The sequence below is a fragment of the Nycticebus coucang genome, chromosome 6 (assembly GCF_027406575.1).
Source record: "Nycticebus coucang isolate mNycCou1 chromosome 6, mNycCou1.pri, whole genome shotgun sequence".
Taxonomy (NCBI): domain Eukaryota; kingdom Metazoa; phylum Chordata; class Mammalia; order Primates; family Lorisidae; genus Nycticebus; species Nycticebus coucang.
The window spans coordinates 59,395,215-59,416,478 of NC_069785.1; the positions used below are offsets into that span (position 1 = coordinate 59,395,215).

Here is a 21,264-nt window from a genome sequence, read left to right on the forward strand (position 1 = left end):
GTACAGTGATCGCACTTCCCCCAGATCCTTGTCTTTTCTCAGCAAACATCCTGTTCTTTTAGCTGGTATGGTTTTTAGATTCTTCCCCATGCCTGCCTTTTGGCTTTTCAGCATTATTCTTTAGATGTGGGAGATAGAAAATGGAAAGCATCATTAGTAGACCTCTTTTAGTGAGACTATTCATTTTCAAAGTAGACTGCTTTGGATGGGAGATTAACTAGGTAGCCACTGGAGCCCCATTAGGGGCTCTTGGGAAGGGAATCTGTGATCTTGGGAAGGTCATTTCGTCTAATTTGGTAATTCTTATTACCTCAGAAATGATGGGAAGATCCTATAATTCACCTGCCTTTCAAGGAGTTGCCAAAATTGAACCTTAGTTTTTACCCTGCTAATAATCTGAACCCTGACAATCCAGAGTTCCTGAAATTGTGTATGGCATATTCCTCCACTTATATGACTTGCCAATAGGATTTCTGAGGGCATTTGAACTCTGATTTTCTTACATTCCCCTGGGAGTGGACATGCCCTTGATTCTTAAGGAGAAATATGTGTTAGCAATTCCTAGTTTTGTTTTGTTTTGTTTTTGGCCAGGGCTGGGTTTGAACCCACCACAGCATATGGGGTTGGCGCCCTACTCCTTTGAGCCACAGGCGTGCCCCACCCCCACCCCCAGTTTTCTTCTTATCCCACTTTTCTGCACTTACCAAGTATTCGCCATAAACCCACGTAGGTTAGGATGTGATGGATCAAAGATGAAATTTAAAATAATTTTTTTAAGAAATGAAGTCCTACATTTAAATGTTTAGAAAAAATCACTTGCATAAATACAGGACAGGGCGATGTGGTTTAACAGCACTGCAAGCTTTTAAAAGGTCTGATTTGTGCCCACAAGACAGTGTGACTATTTTGAAAGCCAGTGTGTTCTGAACTGCACTTACGGAGTAATGAAATCCGCACAGGGTTGGAGGGAAGGTTTTATAGTTTCTTCTTTGCCATTTCTCTGTTTTGTGTTACTCTCTTTCTACCCCCTTCTTTTTCTTATCCTGATTAAGCCATTTAGTTGCTTTTTGAAAAAATTGGCCCTCTTTCTACAAGTTAATAGAGAAGAACCCCTGAATAGTTTTCTTCCCTCTGCATTAGAAACTTTGAAGACTTGCTGGATTCTCCTTCTCTAGCAGTCAGGCAAAGGAAGCATATCTAGCTCTGGCCTTATAGTTTACTCACATGTTTGATCAACTGGTTCCAGTCAGTGCTTTTTCCTTTTATCCTCAAGACTAATTATTCTTATAACCATGAAACAACATGATCTGGATCTACATTAAAACTAAGTTGAGGCTCTTAAAACTGTGTAAGGCAGAGTATAGCTTATCTCCCAGACCGCCTTTGTTGGAAACAATCACTTGCCTGAAAGGCTTACTTGTGTGCACTTAAGCCTCCAGAGATCCTTCTGTGAAATTATGGGCAGTTTCATTTCTATCTTAGTATGACCAGAAGGTACATAATTCTCCATTCTAGTGAAGGTAAGAGTCCACTTCCTGGTTCAGTAACCCTTAGGGAATTGTTGCAGTTCTAGATATTGTCTGTCCACTTTTCTAACACCACCTGTAATGCAGTTTGGATGTGGACCTTGAGACACCTGGACTTTGCTACGTGGGTCCAAACCTGCTCACTGAAAGAAGAGTGAAACTGAACACCATTCTCAGAGTATAAATTGTGCCATCATCTAACTTTTGTGTATATATTTTCTTAAAAGTATTTCTTAATTTTCTTAAAAATTTATCTCACTAAAAAAAAGTAAACATCTAACAAATGTAGCCGTACTTGTAACATTTGGTCTTCACCCAGTAAGCATAAGCTTTTCTTACTAGTTGGCACATACTGAGGGCAAAGGCTTGTATCTTACTCCCCATTGTCTGTCAGAGTGACTAGCCATACGTAATGTATAGAACTTAGATCCTTCTGTCTAGTCAATTCTTGGGTATGTGTGATTGTGTTGGGAAAGAATAGGAATGAGCTTGTCTATTCCCAGCTTCAAGTTTGATTGCTGTTGGTATCCTTTTGTCAAAAGAAAGTAAGCAAGTTATCTTCTAAAGAGTTCCTTATTGGCTGTTAACATTAGTTTGTACTATATATTGTTAAGAGTGGAGAGTTGTAACTGAAGGTACGCTAGTGGTAGAGAATAAGATGACTTAGAATTTCTTTTTTTAATTCTAAGAATATTCAGGTAATTAAGGCCTCAACGAATTCGTGTGTGTTACACAACTAGGGAAAATAATTTCTAGAATTTCAGTACTTTTCTGTTTTTTTTGTTTTGTTTTGTTTTTTTGAGGCAGAATATCCCTCTGTCACCCCAATTAGAGTAAAGTGGCATCATTATAGCTCATAGCAACCTCCAACTGCTGAGCTCAAGCCAGCTTCCTGCCTCAGCCTCCTGAGTAGCTGTAGGCACCTAACACCATACCCTGCTAATTTTTCTATTTTTAGTAGAGACAGGGTCTTTCTCTTTCTCAGGCTAGTCTTGAACTTCTGACTTCAAGCAATCCTTGAACCTCAAACCTCCTTGAGTGCTAGGATTACAAGTGTGAGCCACGACACCCAGAGGCCCTGTTTCTTGAATAATAGTTTTAAGTACTATATAAATTAGTCAAAATTATCTATGATTTCTTGAGCAATTCTTAGTTTAGATCAGAAAACACTGGAGCTGGTTAATTCAAAAGTACATAGATCTAACTACTTTAAAAAACTTAGCATAGAAGATAATATGCATGTATATCTACATGTCTCTGATGGCTTAATATACATATATGTATGTACATGTATATCTTCTAGTAATATGAGGTTGGACAATTAAGTTCACGAACTCATCCTAGAAAAAAATGCTACATACCTCATTGCTGAGTATCACTTACGATCAACTTCGAAGTGCTCACCTTGGGGAGGTGTGCCCTGATACCAGCACTTAGTCCACCCTTCCAAGCAATTTTGTAACTCTTTTTCAGGAATGGCCATGAGAGCTGTCATCATTATCATATAAGGCCTAACAATTAAGTTTGTAAACTCTTAGAAAAAGTGCTTTTTGGTCAGTTTTGAGTTATTTTTTTTTTTTAAACCAATTTCTAAGTGAAATTTAGCAATGTTCTTTAATTTTTTTTTTTTTTTATGAGATCTCACCATGTTACCCAGGGTGGTCTTGGGCTCCTGGGCTCAAAGCAATCCTTCTGCCTTATTCTACCAAGTAGCTGGAACTATAGGTGTGCACCGCCATGCCCAGCCACATGTCCTTTCATTTTGAAGGATAGCAAAACAGTCCTAATAGTACTTGTGATTTTTGTCACCAGTAGAACAGATATTTTCGTATCAAAATATAGTTGTAGATACCTTAAACTATAATTTATGCTTTAGGTTATCCTTAATAGGCCTACTGCTAGATATTATCATTTATTGTGTTGATAAATTACCATGCAGCAAATGTGGGGTTTTTTTAACGTTTTGATGATCATGTATCAATTTACTTTACAATTTAATCTTGTATTTTGTCTTGTGCATTTAAAAACATTCTGAGAAGCCTGTTCAAGAGGCCTATCCATGCCACGTGTGTAAACCTACACTCATACCTACCTACCCCCAACACAAATGAAACTCCTATACCAGCATATACCAGTGAATTCTTCGTAATAATTTTTTTCATAGGTATTTCAGGGAAAATTAGGTATCTGTTAAGTTACTAATAATAGTTCTTAAATGTGTTCAGCTGAAGTTTACCAACTAAAATTGTCCACATACTGCCATTTACGGTATTTATGTAAAAGTTAGCAGAAACCAATGATATAGTAGCCAGAGATTTTTGTTTGCCAAATGCCTGAGTATAAAATAAGGAAAATTATATGATTAATTTTAATTCATGAAAATAGTTCTTGTGAAAAGTAATTTTGAAAGAATTAAAGATGAATGCCTTCTTAGCTCAGACTGTGTATACATTATTATATTTCAAGGGTACCCAAACGTTTAAGTCCCTAAGAAAATAACTAGTTTCTAATAAATGAAAGGTGAAATAAAAAGGTATTTACATTTCAAAATCTCATTTGAATTGATTAAGTGTCAGTTTGAAAACAAGCTATCAACTTTCTGCTTCAGAAGAAACTTTTACTTTTTAATGTTTTCAGCTTATGTTAAATTAGTTTTCCTTCTCTGAGTTGAATATCCTTTGTGAAAGGGAAAAGAAATTTAGGAATTTTAATAGGCATAAGAAAGTAAGTTTAAAACTTTATATTTTGGTAAACGAGCTATCAAATGAACATTTTCTACAGAGATGTTAAGATTTATTTAAAGACTGTACTTCATTAAAGGAGTAATGTTATCTCTTACGTAGTTCCCTTTCCACTGAAACCTTCTTGTTTAAATGTTCTTACTAGAACAGTAAAATGTAACAGACCTCAGGTTATTGCTTAGCTTTTAAGTTTTTCTTTTTTTTATTTGTATTTTTAATTGACAAATAATGTGTGTATTTACAGAGTACAATGTGATGTTTTGGTGTAGGTATACATTGTAGAAAGGTTGTATCATAGCTTTACTCTTTATTGGTTATTAAAACAACGTTTTCAGGAAGAGGAATTTGCAAAGAGCCTAATGAGTGTTTCAGCCCCTGGTAAGTTGATAATATATTGTGAGAAATGATTAAAGCAACTGGTGTAATCTTTCTTTTTTTTTTTTTTTGTAACTTTATGGCATTTCTTTAAATACTATTAGTGTAGTCTCTCAATTATGTCCTGCATAGTAAATATAAGAGACAGGGTTTGTTTTTAAAAGCAGTAGTTTCTTAAAATTAAAGGCATGTACTGAGAATGATGTTTAACATCTCATAAACATTTATTTGATTAAAATAGCAATACCTCCAATATCTGTGTCTGTGGGCTGTCCTTTGTTTTTTCCCCAGCAATCTGTTCTATGCCAGTCATTCTTAGTTGGTATTTCCTTCAGTCTCTTGCCATTGTCTTGGTTCAGGAGGGTTCACGGCCATTTTGATGAGGCATTGAGAGGAGTACAAGGTGGGAAAGTTAAGTTCACAAACTCATCCTGGGAAAAGTGCTGCATATTTCATTGCTAAATATAACTACCGTCTCCTTCAAGGTACTCCCCTTGGGAAGCTGTGCACTGATGCCAGCACCTAGTCCATCCTTCAAAGCAATTTTGGAACTTTTTTCTGGAATCCCAGTCAGAGCTGTCATATTAAGGTCTAACAATTAAGTTCACAAACTCTTCCTGGAAAAAGTGCTACATGTCCCATTGCTGAATATCACTGTGGTCACCAGATGGCTAAAGGGAGTAGTTCAAAGGTGCCCGTAGTGGTACTCAGCAATGAATGTAGCATTTTTTTTCTAAGATGAGTTTGTGAACTTAATTGTCAGACCTCGTATGTATCAGAATTTGCAGGTATACAATCCTTTAATGCAGGGGTCCTCAAATTGCGGCCCACAGGCCACATGAGGCAGTGTGATTGTATTTGTTCTCATTTTGTTTTTTTACTTCAAAATAAGATATGTGCAGTGTGCATAGGAATTTGTTCATTGTTTGTTTTTTTTTTAACTATAGTCCGGCCCTCCAGTGGTCTGAGGGATAGTGAATCTGCTCCCTGTTTAAAACGTTTGAGGACGCCTGCAGTTTAATGATTTGGGGAGATATGTTACTGAAGACTAGAAGGGTACAAAACCTTGAGGCATAGCCTCGACTCTTACAAGCATTCTTGTTTGTAAAAAGTATATCCTTAAAGAGTTACATTTTTTCCTTTGAATGTATGTTTTGTAAATCCCCACTTTCCAGTGGGAATGTGTGAAGTAAATAGACATTAATTAACCTTTCCTTATAAATCTGCATTGGTTGTTTTTATAAGTATTACTTTGCCTGAACCATGTACTTAATCAGTAATAGCCAAGAGGTCTTTCTTGAAACATATGCTATATCTTTAATGGACTCATTATATTCCTAATTGTCAAAGCATTTTTTAATAACTAGCTTTATTGCAAGGATTAGTTTGCGTATCTAAGGGGTTAATAGATGCCAGACTTAGAGCTGTGAGATTTCAGTTAGCCAGTGTGGCAGGAAAAGGATATCATACTAACATTAGTCCCTGTGTTTCCAAGGTCATATCAATGCATGGACAATTTTGAGCATCCTTTTTATGTGTAGGTTTTTTTTATCCATAATCTATATTTTTATATAATCACAAGCAAATAACTCAGTGTATAGTGTACAATTATGGTAAAGTTTATATATCTTGAATAATTTTAAATGTCAGCTAACTTATGAGATTTAATTATATAGTTATTTTTACCTTAGAATAGGGAAAGAATTAGCTTGTCTTTTTGTTTGTTTGTTTGTTTGTTTGTTTTTAAGGCAGAGTCTTGCATTGCATAGGCATAATGACAGTGGCATCATCACTGCTAATTGCAACCTCAAACTCCTGGGCTCAAACTGTTCTCCTGCCTCAAGCCTCTCCTCCCCCTGAGTTGCTGGGACTACAGCCACAATGCCCAACTAATTTTTCTATTTTTGGTAGAGACAGGGTCTGGGTCTCACTCTTGCTAGAGCTGAGTCAACCTCCTAAGCCTAAGCAGTCTTTCCACATTGGCCTCCCAGAGTGCTAGGATCACAGGCATGAGCCACTGCCACCAGCCTCAGCCTGTCATCCTTTACTGTGCCTCCAACTTTGGTATTATCATCAAATTGTGATCTCTTTCCAGAAATCTTTTTATGCAACATGTGTATTTGTGAGGGACTGTTTAGTTAAAACTATTGTAGGGGCCAAGGGAAAACTTCCCCTCCACTCTCTGAAGGTTTGGGAAAATCAGCTGACAAAAGGCAGAATAAAAGGAGAACAGGCATACAAAATTTGTTATTTTTACATGCATAACAGGAATTCAAGGAGAATGGCTACTCAGTATATCTCATTGAAGTACAGATATTTATATATTTTTCTTTGTAGGGGAAGGAAAGATGGGAGAAACATTGTAATTTGAAGGATAATAAATGATTTTTTCTTATTTATTTATTCATTTATGTGTTTATTCATTCATTTATTTTGAGACAGAGTCTCACTTTTGTTGCCCTCGGTAGAGTACCATGGTATCATAGCTCACAGCAACCTTAAATTCTTGGGCTCAAGCAAGTCTCTTGCCTCAGCCTCCCAAGTAGCTGGGACTACAGGCACCCGCCACAACACTCAGCTATTTTTTAGAGATAGAGTATTGCTCATGCTCAGACAACTCTCAAACCCATGAGCTCAGGTGATCCACCCACCTCAGCCTCCCAGATTTCTAGGATTACAGACATGAGCCATCATGACCTGTGATACTAAATGATTCTTAGGGGGAGTCAGTGGACTTAGAACATATAGTGGCCTGGGACATTGTCCTAGGGCATGCAGAGCAGACAGTGATTTGTGACAAAAGTCTCTGTCCAGGTGTGTGTTGACAGACTTCAGTCTCTCTTTCTGGATATGAGTTAATAATGTAATAAAAACTCAGGGAAGATAATAGTGTTCTCTGGTAGGTCCAGTTTCTAAGCAGATAAAGGAACTTCAGGGGAAAACTTTATCTTCTCCTTTGGGGGACAAAGACCTTGAGGCTGCTTCTACAGTCTGTTATGTCAAAGTGACATGTGACATGTTTTGGGGTATTAGTTTCTGAGCCTCAGTAATACCGTATTTCCAAATTCACTTTACTGACCATACCTAAACTCTAGTGTGTTGAAAAGAAATGAGCACACTGCTGTCAGTTGTCAGCAATGTGAGAATTTGCCTTCCCTCAGGAACTAGCTTGGACCATTCCTGCCATTTGGCCATGAGGCTTTTGAACTGCAGATATAGTCCCAATAGGAATTTATACATTGCTGGGAAGAGTGTAAATCAGTACAGTGACTTCAGAGAATAGCAAAGCAATACCTGTAAAAGTTAAAGTGTGCATTTTTTTCAGTTCCTATGGAGAGACTGTTGTATATGTATATAAGATAAGTGCAAGGATATTTGTTTCAACACTGTTCAGAACAAAGAAAAAAGTCAAAACTATCTTTTAGTAAAGAAATAAACTGGTTGTAGTTGTATAATGAAACATTTTACAGCAGCAAAAATGAACACTGATAATGTCTGTTGTTAACACATAGCTCAAAAATATTTAATGTGTGAAAATGCAAATTTCAAAATGATGTATAACATGTGATCCCATCTATTTAAATGTATTAAATGTTAACAGTAATGTATATTGTTTGAGAACGTGAGTGAATACATATGAAAAAGTCCAAAATGTACGTGATGAGTATAGCAACTTTATGAGGACAATTATCTGGGGGTCTGGGTAGAGCCGTATTTATATTACCTTAATTTTTGAGAGAAAGAAGCAAAGGAGGAAGGTTCAGTTTGAAGCAAATATTCTCACTAGTGGGTACATGAACATAGTGTCGGCTATATAGAATCTTGTTTTTTAAATATATTTTGAATATTATACATCGAAAATAAAGCATTTGCATGCTTCAAAGTCACAGTTTGACTCAAACTTACTGGAATGATAGCAAGCTTTTTAACATTTATTTACTGGATTTTATTGTGTTGTTTCTAATTTGTTCTTTGTACTTCCAAACCCCAATATCATTACAGTGAATAGTCTACAAGTTGAATTGACTGTCTATAAATGAGGGGTTTCATATAAAGTTAATTTTTTTGTTTTATAGGAAAAACATCAGAGAGAGGCTCATTTTCCCTATACAGCAGAGATACTGGACTACCAGGCTGTCAGGTAAGTTTAATGAATAGAAAAAGCAATGTGATGATTTTTGAACACACAAAGGCTTTATGTGTAGAGAAGGTAGAAATATATCCAGTTTATTTGACCATTATTTGTTCCTTCAATTTTTTAAATGTGGTGGTTTTTTAGCAGTTAAACATACTTTCTTTTCTTTTGTTCCCTCTCTTTAAAATGGATTCCCTTTCCTAGTTTACCAAACTGTCTGTATCATCAAGATTTTCATAATCTATCTCCATTTTAACTGGAAACAAAGTAGCAATGATCTTTTTACCCCTTTCCAAAATGCCTGTCATTTCTGAAGATGGTTTTGCATATTTCCTCACAGAAAAAACACAGTTGTTGATATATAACATGAAAAGCATATGATTGATCTGCATAGCTTGAACATCGTGTAATGTTAAACTTAACTAACATTATTGAAAGTATTTTCATTTCAGTCTAACTGGTTTTTAGGCTTTATACTAATAGTGTCTGACTGGGAAACTTGCTTTTCAACTCTGACATGTTCTCTGGCATGTTGTATTTCTGCTAATGGCTATCTTGTCTGGTTTTTCCCCTATATTTTTATACTGAGAAACATGAACACTCAGTTTATCTGCAAATTTCCATCAGAATCAAGCCAAAATAATAGAAAGGAAAAACGGAATACATTAAATTTGTTTTTGCCATCTACATGCTTTTCATGTGGCCCACCTAATTTCAGACATATGGGCACCTGAACCACTTTTAACTGTCATAATATTGCTCCATTTAATAGTTTTACATATTTTATGATATCCTTCCCCATTACAATATATGTATTGTAAAAACTATACATCCTCTTACTGGTAAACCCAGCAAATAGGCATATTCTGAATAAGCAATTTGTCAAATATAATAGACTCAGACATAGTAGCTGGGCCAACACTTAGATTTCTTGTCTTCTGACCAACCAAGCATACTCTACTCTCATGCAAACAATTTAAAAAAAATTTAATGGTGCTAATAATGATTATTTCCCATGTTTATGGTTAGCTTTATTTCATTATAGGAATTTTAAAATGCTGTATATAGATTGGAGTTATTTCATAGCCAGTTGTTAAGTCTTTCCAGTTCACAAGAGCCAAATTGGTTAAATTTTTAGGAATTTTGTAAGGTATCTGGCAACATGTTGATATCTTAAAAGTGGCCATCATGGAAACATTTATACTGCAGAGATCCAAAAATATTACAAATAAGGCTTTTCTTTTAACCAGTTGTTAAATATTTACTAGCATACTGCTCATGCCCAGTTAAAAATTATAGAGAACAAAAAAATTAAAGTACTTATTCAGATCACAAAAGATCAGCAGAAAAGCAGCATTTGAACTTCTGGCCTCCATTTAGGTACTTTTCTGACCTTTATTGAAGGATAACAGTGCTTTGATGGCAACTTAGATATAACATTTCTTCTTTAGTTTTAGTAATGTCCATTAATAAGAATCACAATATCCTCTCTAAGGGCCATATCAATTGTGGATTGGTAACTGTAGTATTTCTACAATTTGTAGTTGATAGGAGAATTACTTCTTTTTTTGTAAAAGTTACTATTTGAATTTCTTAATCTAAATTTGAATTATTTAATGACTTGGGCTATGAGCTTTGGATCTAATTTCCAACCTCAGCTGTGTCACTCTCTCCTGTCAGAGTTTTGCAGTCCTCTTACCATCACTCTTGTGAATTTGTTCAGAACAAAACAAAATCTTAAAAACTAATTTGTATCATTTTGACAATGAAGAGTTAGGGAAAAAAAAAAAAAACTACAAAAGGCCCATTATGTTTAAGGTCTTCAGTAAACTGCCAGTGTGACATATTGAGTAGACTTAACTGCCAATCTGCTTCAAGGCCTTAAAATTCTTTTCACCTTGATCTTAAATCTGAGGCATCAGCTTAGTCAAGCAATACAAATCTCGTGCTATATTCTTATAATATAAGCCTCCCTGAGTATACCATAACCAATTCGATTACTCGATTAGGTACGTGAAAGTGCTATTGTCATTTCCTGATAATATAGTAGAAGTGACCTTCTACTGTATAAATGTCAGTTGAGAGTCAAAGTCAGAATACCTAGGTTCAAGTCTCATCTTTGCATTGATTTTCTCATTTGAAAAATAGGATTGGCAACTTTTGATTCCCCCTGCTCTGCATATGAAGGTTAACTCTTGAGCTTGTGAAAACACTGTGAAAGACAAATATATTTAAAATTTCTTGATTCATGTAACCCACATAACAAAAGGTCTTTGGGTCCTTGATACTATTTTTTTAAAAACTTAACATTTAATAAGAGCCACTGGTCTAATGTTAACATTAGTGCTAAACTTGAGGGGGGAAAAAAACTATTGGAAGCTTTTTTAAACTATAGCTACATCTAATATATCATAGCTAATGCTTACATTAATGTTTTCATTATGTTCACGTTTTCACTTACATTTTTTACACCCTCTTGGCAAAAGTATTGCTACTTAGAATCAGTGGCAAGTTCTATGTATATAACTGTTTAATTTTGGAAAGGTGAATCTTAACAATTTTTGCCACAGGTTAATATGCATTCGTATTAGATTTAATTTTCATATCAAAAAAATTTAATTCTAGCTATTTATCCCTCTAATAACGATTGCTACCATTTGCTGAGCCCAAACAAAGCCAATCATTGAACTAATATGATTACGTTTACTCGTTACCCATTTTCATGTGGTGCTGGTGGCCATGCTTTAAGAGAGCCAGCTCTTACATATATGCCAAATCTAAGCATATGAAGGAGCATTTAAAAAGGCACTATAAGATCACTGATAGCTATTTATAAACATTTTGGAGCGATCAAGCAGGCATATCGAACAGAAGGACAAGGTTACTGGAATGTATGATGCAAAATAACAATATTGCAATATATAAGATTTAAAGGTATTCAAGTGAGAGAAAGATTCATTTTTGAAGAATTCATAGGAATAATGCATGAGCTCCAGAGAAGAAACCCGAAATTCAGCAGAGGGAGAAAAAATTACACTGCAGCAAGAATAGCATCTGTGAAGACAGGACTATTAAAACAAGTAAAAGCATTCATCACTCTGAAAGGAACAATAGCTTTGCTATTTATTATTGTTACTGAGCTCTGACTATGCTGTAGTTACTAGGAGAAATTGTGATGGATGACATTAGCTGATTTGGAGCCTGAGAAAGTAAACTCAGGAAATTCAAGAGTTAAAAAGATACATTACTTTCTAATTCCGAGAAAAAGATGTATTCCAGATAGTATTTATTTATTTTTTTTTATTCCAGATAGTATTTATTATAGTGAGTCAGAGAAGGAAAAAATATACTTAACTAAATTGGTTGCTGTTTTGTCTTACCTATTCACAACTAACATGAAAATTCATGGAAGCATAAATAGTGACTGGAAAATTATATTCACACACCACCTTGAAACCATTTTTCTTCAACCAAGTCCCCCAAGGAACATTAACTCTGCTATTAATGTACATAAAATGCTGCTGACATTCTGCAAAATTCAGGCTAATTTAATAATGTCTGATGGGCCTTACTTCATGTTAAGATGATATAATCATATGTTGCTAAGTGAGTCGTCTCATATTACCTTCACAGCAATCACATAACTGATGAGCCATTAAAAGGAAACTTATGTAGCAGTATTGCTAGAAACATTGATAGATCATTCATTCTACAATTGAATTTTTTTTATTGATCCAACACAGAGCATAGAAGCCAGCATCTTTATTAACAATAGGTACAATACTTTAAAAACTACCATAGTTAAATTAAATTGTTTTTTATCATTACCACAGAGTTTTTCATTGATACCTTTTAAGCCAGTATTTATTGAAGTATTTTGACTAAGTTATTCTCAGAGTGCTCAAATGTAGAGGATGGTAGTATCTTGTTTGTTTGTTTGTTTGTTTGTTTTTCAGGAAGCATTAGTTGTCATCTGAGTTCAGATATTATGCCTTTGAGAAAATAACAACTTTTTATAAAGCTCTACTTCCGTTAACTCTTTGGTCATTTGAAAATATACCCATAACATTGGGTTCTTTCTCTTCCTTTTTTTCCATTGTAGCCAATCTCATTATAGACAGACATTTATACTAATAAAATTATATTAGTCAATATGTCAGGTAGACATAACAATAATGTCTACACATCTAATAAGAAAGCTTTTAAATACAGTAGAATGTCCGTAATTGACCATCTCCTTAAGTTGACCTAATTTTCATAGACCAGACATGTGCCACATGTACTAAGGCCTAGTTCCTTAGAATCTAGCCCAGGCCTGCCAAACAACAATGACAACTACAACAAAAAAATAGCCAGGTGTTGTGGCAGGCGCCTACTGTAGTCCCAGCTAGTTGGGAGGCTGAGGCAAGAGAATCACTTAAGCCCAGGAGTTGGAGGTTGCTATGAGCTGTGATGCCACAGCACTCTACCCAGGGCTCTGTCTCAAAAAAAAAAAAAATAAAAAAAACTAGTAAGTACACTTAAGTTCTGAACATTTTGCTGGATGTAAAGAACATCTTAGTTTTAAATAATGAAATAAAAAAGACAAATGAGAGCATTGCAGCTCACATCTGTAATTCTGTCTACTCAGGAGGCTTGGGGCCAGGAATTTAAGTCCAAACTGGGCAGCATAGTGAGACTCTTATCTCTAAAAAAAATATTGAAGAAACATTAGGTGGACATGGTGGTGTGCACCAGTAGTCCCATCTACTTGGGAGACTGAGGTGAGAGGACCACTTGAGCCCAGGGTTTGAAGTATCACAGTGAGCTGTGATGGCACTCTGCTGTAGCCCAGGTGAAAAAAGAAGAGTCCAAAATGAATGTGATTTTGATCCAGAGAAGGTTTTGCAAAGAAGTATAGCACCCTAGCTTGGAGAATAGTAGAGAGGAGAACATCCTAGGGAGAGAAAGCATATGATTAATGAAAGGCAGTAATACTCAGTGCATCTTATAGACAACTAGTTCAAAGGAGAATCTAAAACCAGACACATTTATAGAGCAAAAATATAGAAATGAATATACAAATTGAGGCAATACTAGTTTTTTTTTTTTTTTTACCTTTGAAGGGGGGCAAAGGTGTTGAGGGTAAGTAAAATTGTTTATCCCTCCACTGGACAGAATTTTTTTCCAGATCTATAGAAAACTGTTTTGTCGTCCTCACAGTAATCTGCAACTTACACAGTTGTAAAAGCTCTCATTGAATGAGAATCAGATAACCTGGAAAGGAGTGCTGTAGACACTAGGGGATCAGCTGATTTGGGCTATCAGCCACATAGGCCCACCTTTCTTTCTAAATTGTTGTATTAGAACATAGCGTGTCCATTTATTTACATACTGGCTAGGACTCTCCTTTCTTGTTATAATGTCAAAGTTGAGTAGTTGCAGCAATGACAGTATGGCCCGAAAAGGTTGAATATTTTCTACCTAGCTCTTTATAGAGCCAACTCTGCTATAATAATGAATACTTGTCCATTGAAGTACTAATTTGCAAATTTTTGCCTATACAAGGATATGCTTCTCATAAGAGAATCGTAGACTTTCATATTTGAATAGCCTTGCACTGGCCTACTGTTTCTCCAAAAGAATTAATTACAGCTAGTTGTTATAAAAAGCAGTTTTGATCTTTCCTTATGTCACCAATAAACCTAAAAGTAAGGACCGTTAGCCTTGGGATGAATTATTAGAAACATATTATTTAGACAAAAAATCGAGGCTGGGCACGGTGGCTCACGCCTATAAATCTAGCACTTGGAAGGCCTAGGTGGGGTGGATTACCTGAGCTCACAGGTTCAAGACCAGCCTGAGCCAGAGCAAGACCCCCGTTTCTAAAAATAGCTGGGCATTGTGTGGGGGTGCGCCTTTAGTCCCAGCTACTCAGTGGAGGCAGAGGTAAGAGAATCACTTGAGCACAAGAGTTTGAGGTTGCTGTGAGCTATGACTGTACGGCACTCCACCAGGGCGACAAATTGAGATTCTGTCTCCAGGGAAAAAAAAAGAAAAGAAAATTGGTATTGTGTTAATTCTAAGCAAATGTATTTCAAAACAGACAAAAGTAACCTCATTCAGAGAAGACTTGCAAATTACAAAGTAACTTGTAACTCTGTCTCATGGAGAATGGCTGAAGGACGTGGAATGTTTGGTGTCGTGAGGGGTTTTTTGGTTGGCTTTTCTTTTTCTTTCTTTTTTTTGAGACAGAGTCTCACTGTCACCCTGGGTACAGTGACATGGAGTCATAGCTCACAGCTACCTCAAACTCCTGGGTTCAAATGATCCTTTTACCTGAGACTGCCGCCTAGCTGGGACCACAACGCCTGCCTAGTTTTCTATTTTTAGTAGTGATGGGGTCTCACTCTTGCTCAGGTTAATCTCCAACTCCTGAGTTCAAGGAATCCATCTGCTTTGGCCTCCTGGGATTACAGGAGTGAGCCACCCCACTTGGCCAGGAGTATTTAGTTTTAAGAAGTTAGGATTCAATATGAAAAGCATCTTTTAATGTTTGAAACATAATTTGGTTCTTCTTGTAACTTTGAAGGCTAAAATGCTGACAATGAGTACAAGTTAAACAATCCTGATTTAAACTTAATATAAAAAAGAATAATATTCTCATAGTTGAGTGTTTCAGAGAATGGAGTATTCAACCTTAATAAATAGTGACTTTCCCCTTACTAGATATATTCAAGAGGCTAGGACATTTCACTTTATGAGATTTTATGATAGCAGAACTACAGCATCTGTTGTTTATTGGAAGGAAAAACCTTAAAATGTTCTTTAGTTCTGTGAGCTCTGTAATGACAAGTAAAAGGCTTTCCAAGTGATAATGATGATCTGAGGCTGGACATTACTGTTGACACTCAGCTAGATGGTTGTATATGTATTTTAATTTTATTCCAGTAGTACCCAGCAGACTTCATGTATAAACACAATAAATGGTTGAATTGATATGGTGATCAAGTTTGCAGGACAGTTGGCTAGGTTCATGATGACAGTGATACCTAATAACTAGCACACATCAGGCACTTAACCTTACAAGCATTATTCCATTTGGTCCCTGCAGTGTTGGTGTTAGTGCTGCTACTGTAACTGTTACTTATCAACCCTTTTTTTTTTCTTTTTTTTTGTTAGAATTTTTTTTTTATCATTTCAGGTTAAGTGAGGGTACAAAGAATTAGGTTACACTGTTTGCATTTGTTAGGTAAAGTCTCTCTTGTAATTGTGTCATTATTATTTCTTCTATTTGATAGCTGAGGAACTTGAGGCCTCAGGACTTACATACTTTTCCCAATATTTCATACCTGCTAAATGTCAGAAGGATAGCAGAATTGAGATAGTGATGAGAAAGTGATTGAAGTGATAGACTATGTGGTTTAGGTTTCAAAGGAAGGAAATGAACATTAAACTTTGGGACAGGAAAAAAGGTTAGAAAGTTGGATGTCAGCGGGTACAGTGGCTCACACCTGTAACCCCAGCACTCTGGGAAGCCAAGACAGGAGGATTGCTTGAGCTCAGGAGTTCAAGACCAGCCTGAGTAAGAGCAAGACTTCATCTCTACTAAAAATAGAAAAATTAGCACACCTGTAGTCCCAGCTACTTGGGAGGCTGAAGCAAGAGGATCGATTGAGCCCAAGAGTTTGAGGTTGCTATAAGGCAGGGGTCCTCAAACTACGGCCCACAGGCCACATGCGGCCCGCCAAGGACATTGATCCGGCCCTATGGATGTTTTTGCCACCGCTGCCTGTCCTGCTACAGTGCGCATGTATGGAATGTGTGCGGCACTCTCCGACTCCCCTCCTCTCTGTCTCTCAACTCCTCCTCTCAGTGTCGGGACTAACTGATGCACACTTGCATCACTTGTACGACTAGCAGTGACAAATAGGGAACCAGATATTGACCATCTCATTAGCCAAAAGCAGGCCCATAGTTCCCATTGAAATACTGGTAAGTTTGTTGATTTAATTTTAGTTGTTCTTCATTTTAAGTATTGTATTTGTTCCCATTTTGTTTTTTTGAATTCAAAATAAGATATATGCAATGTGCATAGGAATTTTTTCATAGTTTTTGTTTTTTAAACTATAGTCCGGCCCTCCAAAGGTCTGAGGGACAGTGAACTGGCCCCCTGTTTAAAAAGTTTGAGGACCCCATGGGCGGCACCTGTGGCTCAAGGAGTAGGGCGCCGGTCCCATATGCCGGAGGTGGTGGGTTCAAACCCAGCCCTGGCCAAAAAGAAAAAAAAAAAAAAGTTTGAGGACCCCTGGTATAAGGTATGATGCCACAGCACTCTACCTAAGGTGACAGAGTAAGACTCGGTTTCAAAAGAAAAAAAAACTAGAAGCCATAAGGTGGGATAACAGGTGCTGTAAGTAATAAGGGAGCAATAAAATGGCACTGTAAAAATAGGAGGTTATATCAAAGAATATCGTAATTAAAAAATTGAGAAGTCAGCTGGTTCCTAGTGCTAACACTTCCATTCTCTTTTAGGGAGTAGATTATTATATTGGTGATTAGGGAATTATTCGAGTCACAAACGTTAAGAAGACATAAAACTTGTTCTTGGATTGATGTTGAAGCTATCCAAGAAATGATTCACTCTTGAGGTAGCACGTGAAACGGCTACACAACAGTGGCTGACATACAGTAGGCATTCAGAAAATGTTTGAATATGAACCATGTGATCTAGGCCAAAACGTGTTAACAAGATTAACAAGCCCTCAGCTTCCTGCAGAGTGATCTTCTGGGCTTTGTGGGTCCTTTGGAACATAGGTAAAATAGTTTTGGGTAGGAAAGTCTCATCATGAAATAATCAGACAATAGGCAATTTTAATTTCCTGCTTCTGTTAAAGGCCAGAGAGAGTTCAATCATGAAGGGGTTAATAGGAAGGAAAATAACTTCATTGTTCTTTGTTTCTGCCCTCTTCATAAAAATCGATAATTATACTTTCGGTGATACTGATACAATGCTCCCTTTGGAAGCATTGATTAGGAAAGTCAGTTTGTTCTTTCGCAAACTTATTTCAGGAGAAAAGAGCCTGTTAAATATTGGGCAGAGATTAGGTACCATCTGAAAACAAACAAGAGGTGATCCATGCGGGTTACATGATAAGGAATTCTTGTCTGTTTTGGAGGGTGTAACAATGAGCCCAGAATTGTCAGAGTAAATAAAGCAGGAACAACAAGAACATTAACAGGTACTGAAATTGGGGTACATGAAGATTTATTGTACTCTTTTTTCTGCTATTGTATGAAATTTTCCAAAATAAAACCTTCAGTTTTTTCAAAGATATCCAATCTGTAATGTTTCATATGCTACATTGAGTTTTGTGTTGCTCTTTAATTGTACTCAAGAAAATAATAGGGATTGAAAAGCAGGGGTACTTATTTGCCACATGTGAAAGCTAGTATTCAAGAGAGTGACTTCAAGACTACATAACACCATTTCCACAAAAGCAAAAGAGAAATGATATATCTTTATTTCCTGTTCTTCTGATGTTGATACCTCGCATAGCTGGCTTCTTTGTATTCATTAAAGAAAAGGTTCAGAGGCATACTGTGAGCACTGTAGAAGTATATTCAGAGAGTCCCTTTTTAAAGAAAGTTTCTAAATTCAGACATTCAGAAAAACTGCTCACTTTGAAGAGCACGTGCTTAGAAGATGCTCACTACCAACTTCCTAAGGGTCTGCCTTCAAGAAATCCTTTAGCATTTTTGGAAGCGGGGACTCTTTATGGAAGCCTATAAATTCCTAAAAAGAGATTCATTCTTATTGCATATTTACAATTATTTAACTGCTGGATTTATTAAAATGACACTTAGCTGGTTTTCTTCCTATTTCTTTATTTTCTAGAAGTCTGTCTTTATTGATCTGCTCCCTAAATCTCTACTCTCGTCTGTTTTCATGGATGATGTACAACTTAGGAGGAAAATTGAGAGAAAAGAATTAATGAAAAATAAATATTAAAATGGTGAACTTTCCCACTGCTACTTGTAACTAAAGAAGACTGGGAAACTTAAGCTGCTAGAGAATCATGTTTTAGCAATTTAATAGTACATAGGTAGTTTGTTTTCTTTTTTAAGCTAGAGAGATGGGGCTGATTGCATTGGCAGGATACATTTGATGGATGACGGTCGTTATCTTCTCAAACCTACATGGCACTTTAAGTATAGACGGTGATAATTAAATTTTAAGAGACCATGTTGAGATTATAAGATTTGGTACTTATAAAAGAACTAGCGTAACAGTTGGTTTGTGGTGGCTGGTGTGTTTTTATTGACCCAAGAAAGGATTAGAAGTATCTCTAGTTTTATTTTGTTTCTCTGTCCTCCTACCCCCTAACTCCAAATTAGTATATTGTCCAAAGTCTCAGTAATGACTTGGAACTATTCAGGTTGCACAAAGCACTTAATGAAATCTTGTCTGAGACAAAACACTGCAGAGGATCATAATTAATGTCTCATTTTCTGCCAGAGTTGCTATTGATTACTCATTCAAGATCTCTTTGTTCTCAGAATGATAACAACTGTAGTTTCTATCACTATCTAATGAGATTCTCAGGATAGAATTTTTTAACATGCTGATAATTGCTTGCATATCCCTGAAATTTCAATGTAAATGAATTTGCATCATAATATAATTTCACAAATGTCAGTGTTTTCAAATTTGAAATTTATTACATTTTTTAAAATCATTTGTAGAAAATTAACAGAAGACTGATACGTCGTTAAAGCCTAACATTTATTTTCTGCACTGAGTTGCACTCCCCTCTGAGTCTGATTGCAACTTGAAGTGAGAGGCATCTTTGCCCCTCTTTCATTCCACTGTCAGAACCTCTGAAACTTCAAATGAATTTACAGCTAAACTGCTGTAATTTTGTTTTCTTCAAAATTAAAAGAACTATTGCAGATGTGGCAATGCTATACTAATTTTGCTCTTAGAACAGTTTGTTTTCTGATCTTTAAGTGAAAAAGAAACACACAGTATTATAGCATAAAGAATTCAATTGTGAAATCGTACCTGTTTGTGTATTCTATTTTATGATTGTTTTATGCTTTTATATTCCCTTAATTTTCACATACTGCTTCCTCAAAAAAGAAATCTTTTGAAAAGCCCTTTGCCTTTATGTATTAAAAACTGCATACTATTTTAAGATAGGCATGAAATTAAGGCATTCTGTAGAATGTACACAGAGCAAAGGTTCCATGAGTCAATAGTAAATATTCTAAATGTTTTGAGATATGTGACTATAATACTGTGTACTCTATTATCTGTTCTAGAGAACAATTTAATAATGAGTTAGTACTTCAAAATGGATATGAAAGTATGTTTAGTATAGTATTTGAGCCAAGCTGTTTAATATTAAAAGGCAGTTCTGAGAAAGCAGGCCTGTTAATCAATACTTAATTTTCCCTTAAAATGCCTGATTAAAGAATATTAAAATTATTGTGACGGGATTCTGAGTCCTCCTACCTACTGAACAGTACCATTTTAAATAGAATGTCCTTCTGTCTTCCTAAAAATCACATTTAGAGTACCTTCCAATATAATTAATAGGAGTTCATATAAATAAATGATGTTGGCTAAGCCCACTACTTTATTCCTCTCTTTTATTTATCAGGAGTATCACCATCAAGGCTTACACTGAATAGCCTCATCAACTTTATGGTTGAGAGTCAGTGTATTTCTTGCATGTGAATAGGAAAAGAAAACTTAAAAACATTTATCACAGAGGCTACTGAAGTTTCTTATAAAGAAACAGGGATTTTTGTTTACAGGGTAGAAATTTGTCCTATGTAATTCAAAATATAACTTAAGGTTTTAGCACATTAATCTAGGTCTATAGTAAAGGCTATATTAGTTAGCATTGCATTGATTATTCTTCAGTATTAGATACATTTTTCACAGATGAGATCCTAGATGACTATAAAAAATTATTTTCTAAGAACATGTTAAAAAATTAGTAATATATCATTTCAGAATGCTAATTCTGCCTGGAATAAGACAGCTTGGCAGAATGAAACTGTCCTGTGGGATGTTTGTGTATTCTTTTTGCCTGAAATACCTTCAGGACAAGATCAGTGGTAATCAATAGCACTTCTCATTTGTTTAGGCAGGAAGAAAGATCAATAATACAAGCTGGTATCTAATTTTAGGAGAAGAAAAATAAAATAGTTTTTGCTATAGTATTACCTATATGTTTGAAGAATCAAATAAAGGAAAAATTTATTAATTGTTAGTGGCAGAATATCAAAATGTTAAGCTTTTATAAGTTAGCTCTCAAGTTTTTAGTCATATTTTCCAGTGGGTTCCCAGATAACTATTTTTTAGATTGTCAAGTCCTTATGGAAAAAACATGGTTATAGACTTCCTTTGTTATTTCTTCTAATGATGAAACAATTCATTTTATTCAACATGATAAAATGTGATCTTGTGTTCTTAAAAAGAAATAATTCTTTCTAT

At 35.7% G+C, this 21,264-nt stretch overlaps 1 protein-coding gene across 5 annotated transcripts in view; it reads left to right on the plus strand.

Annotated features, from left to right (window-relative positions):
* Positions 1-21,264, plus strand: part of TCF12 (transcription factor 12) — a 410,397-nt gene that overhangs the window by 273,189 nt on the left and 115,944 nt on the right. For all 5 annotated transcript variants that reach the window (XM_053593152.1, XM_053593153.1, XM_053593155.1 and 2 more), the window contains one exon: positions 8,719-8,783. In XM_053593152.1, the coding sequence (XP_053449127.1) occupies positions 8,719-8,783 (65 nt within the window). The remainder of the gene's footprint in view (positions 1-8,718; positions 8,784-21,264) is intronic.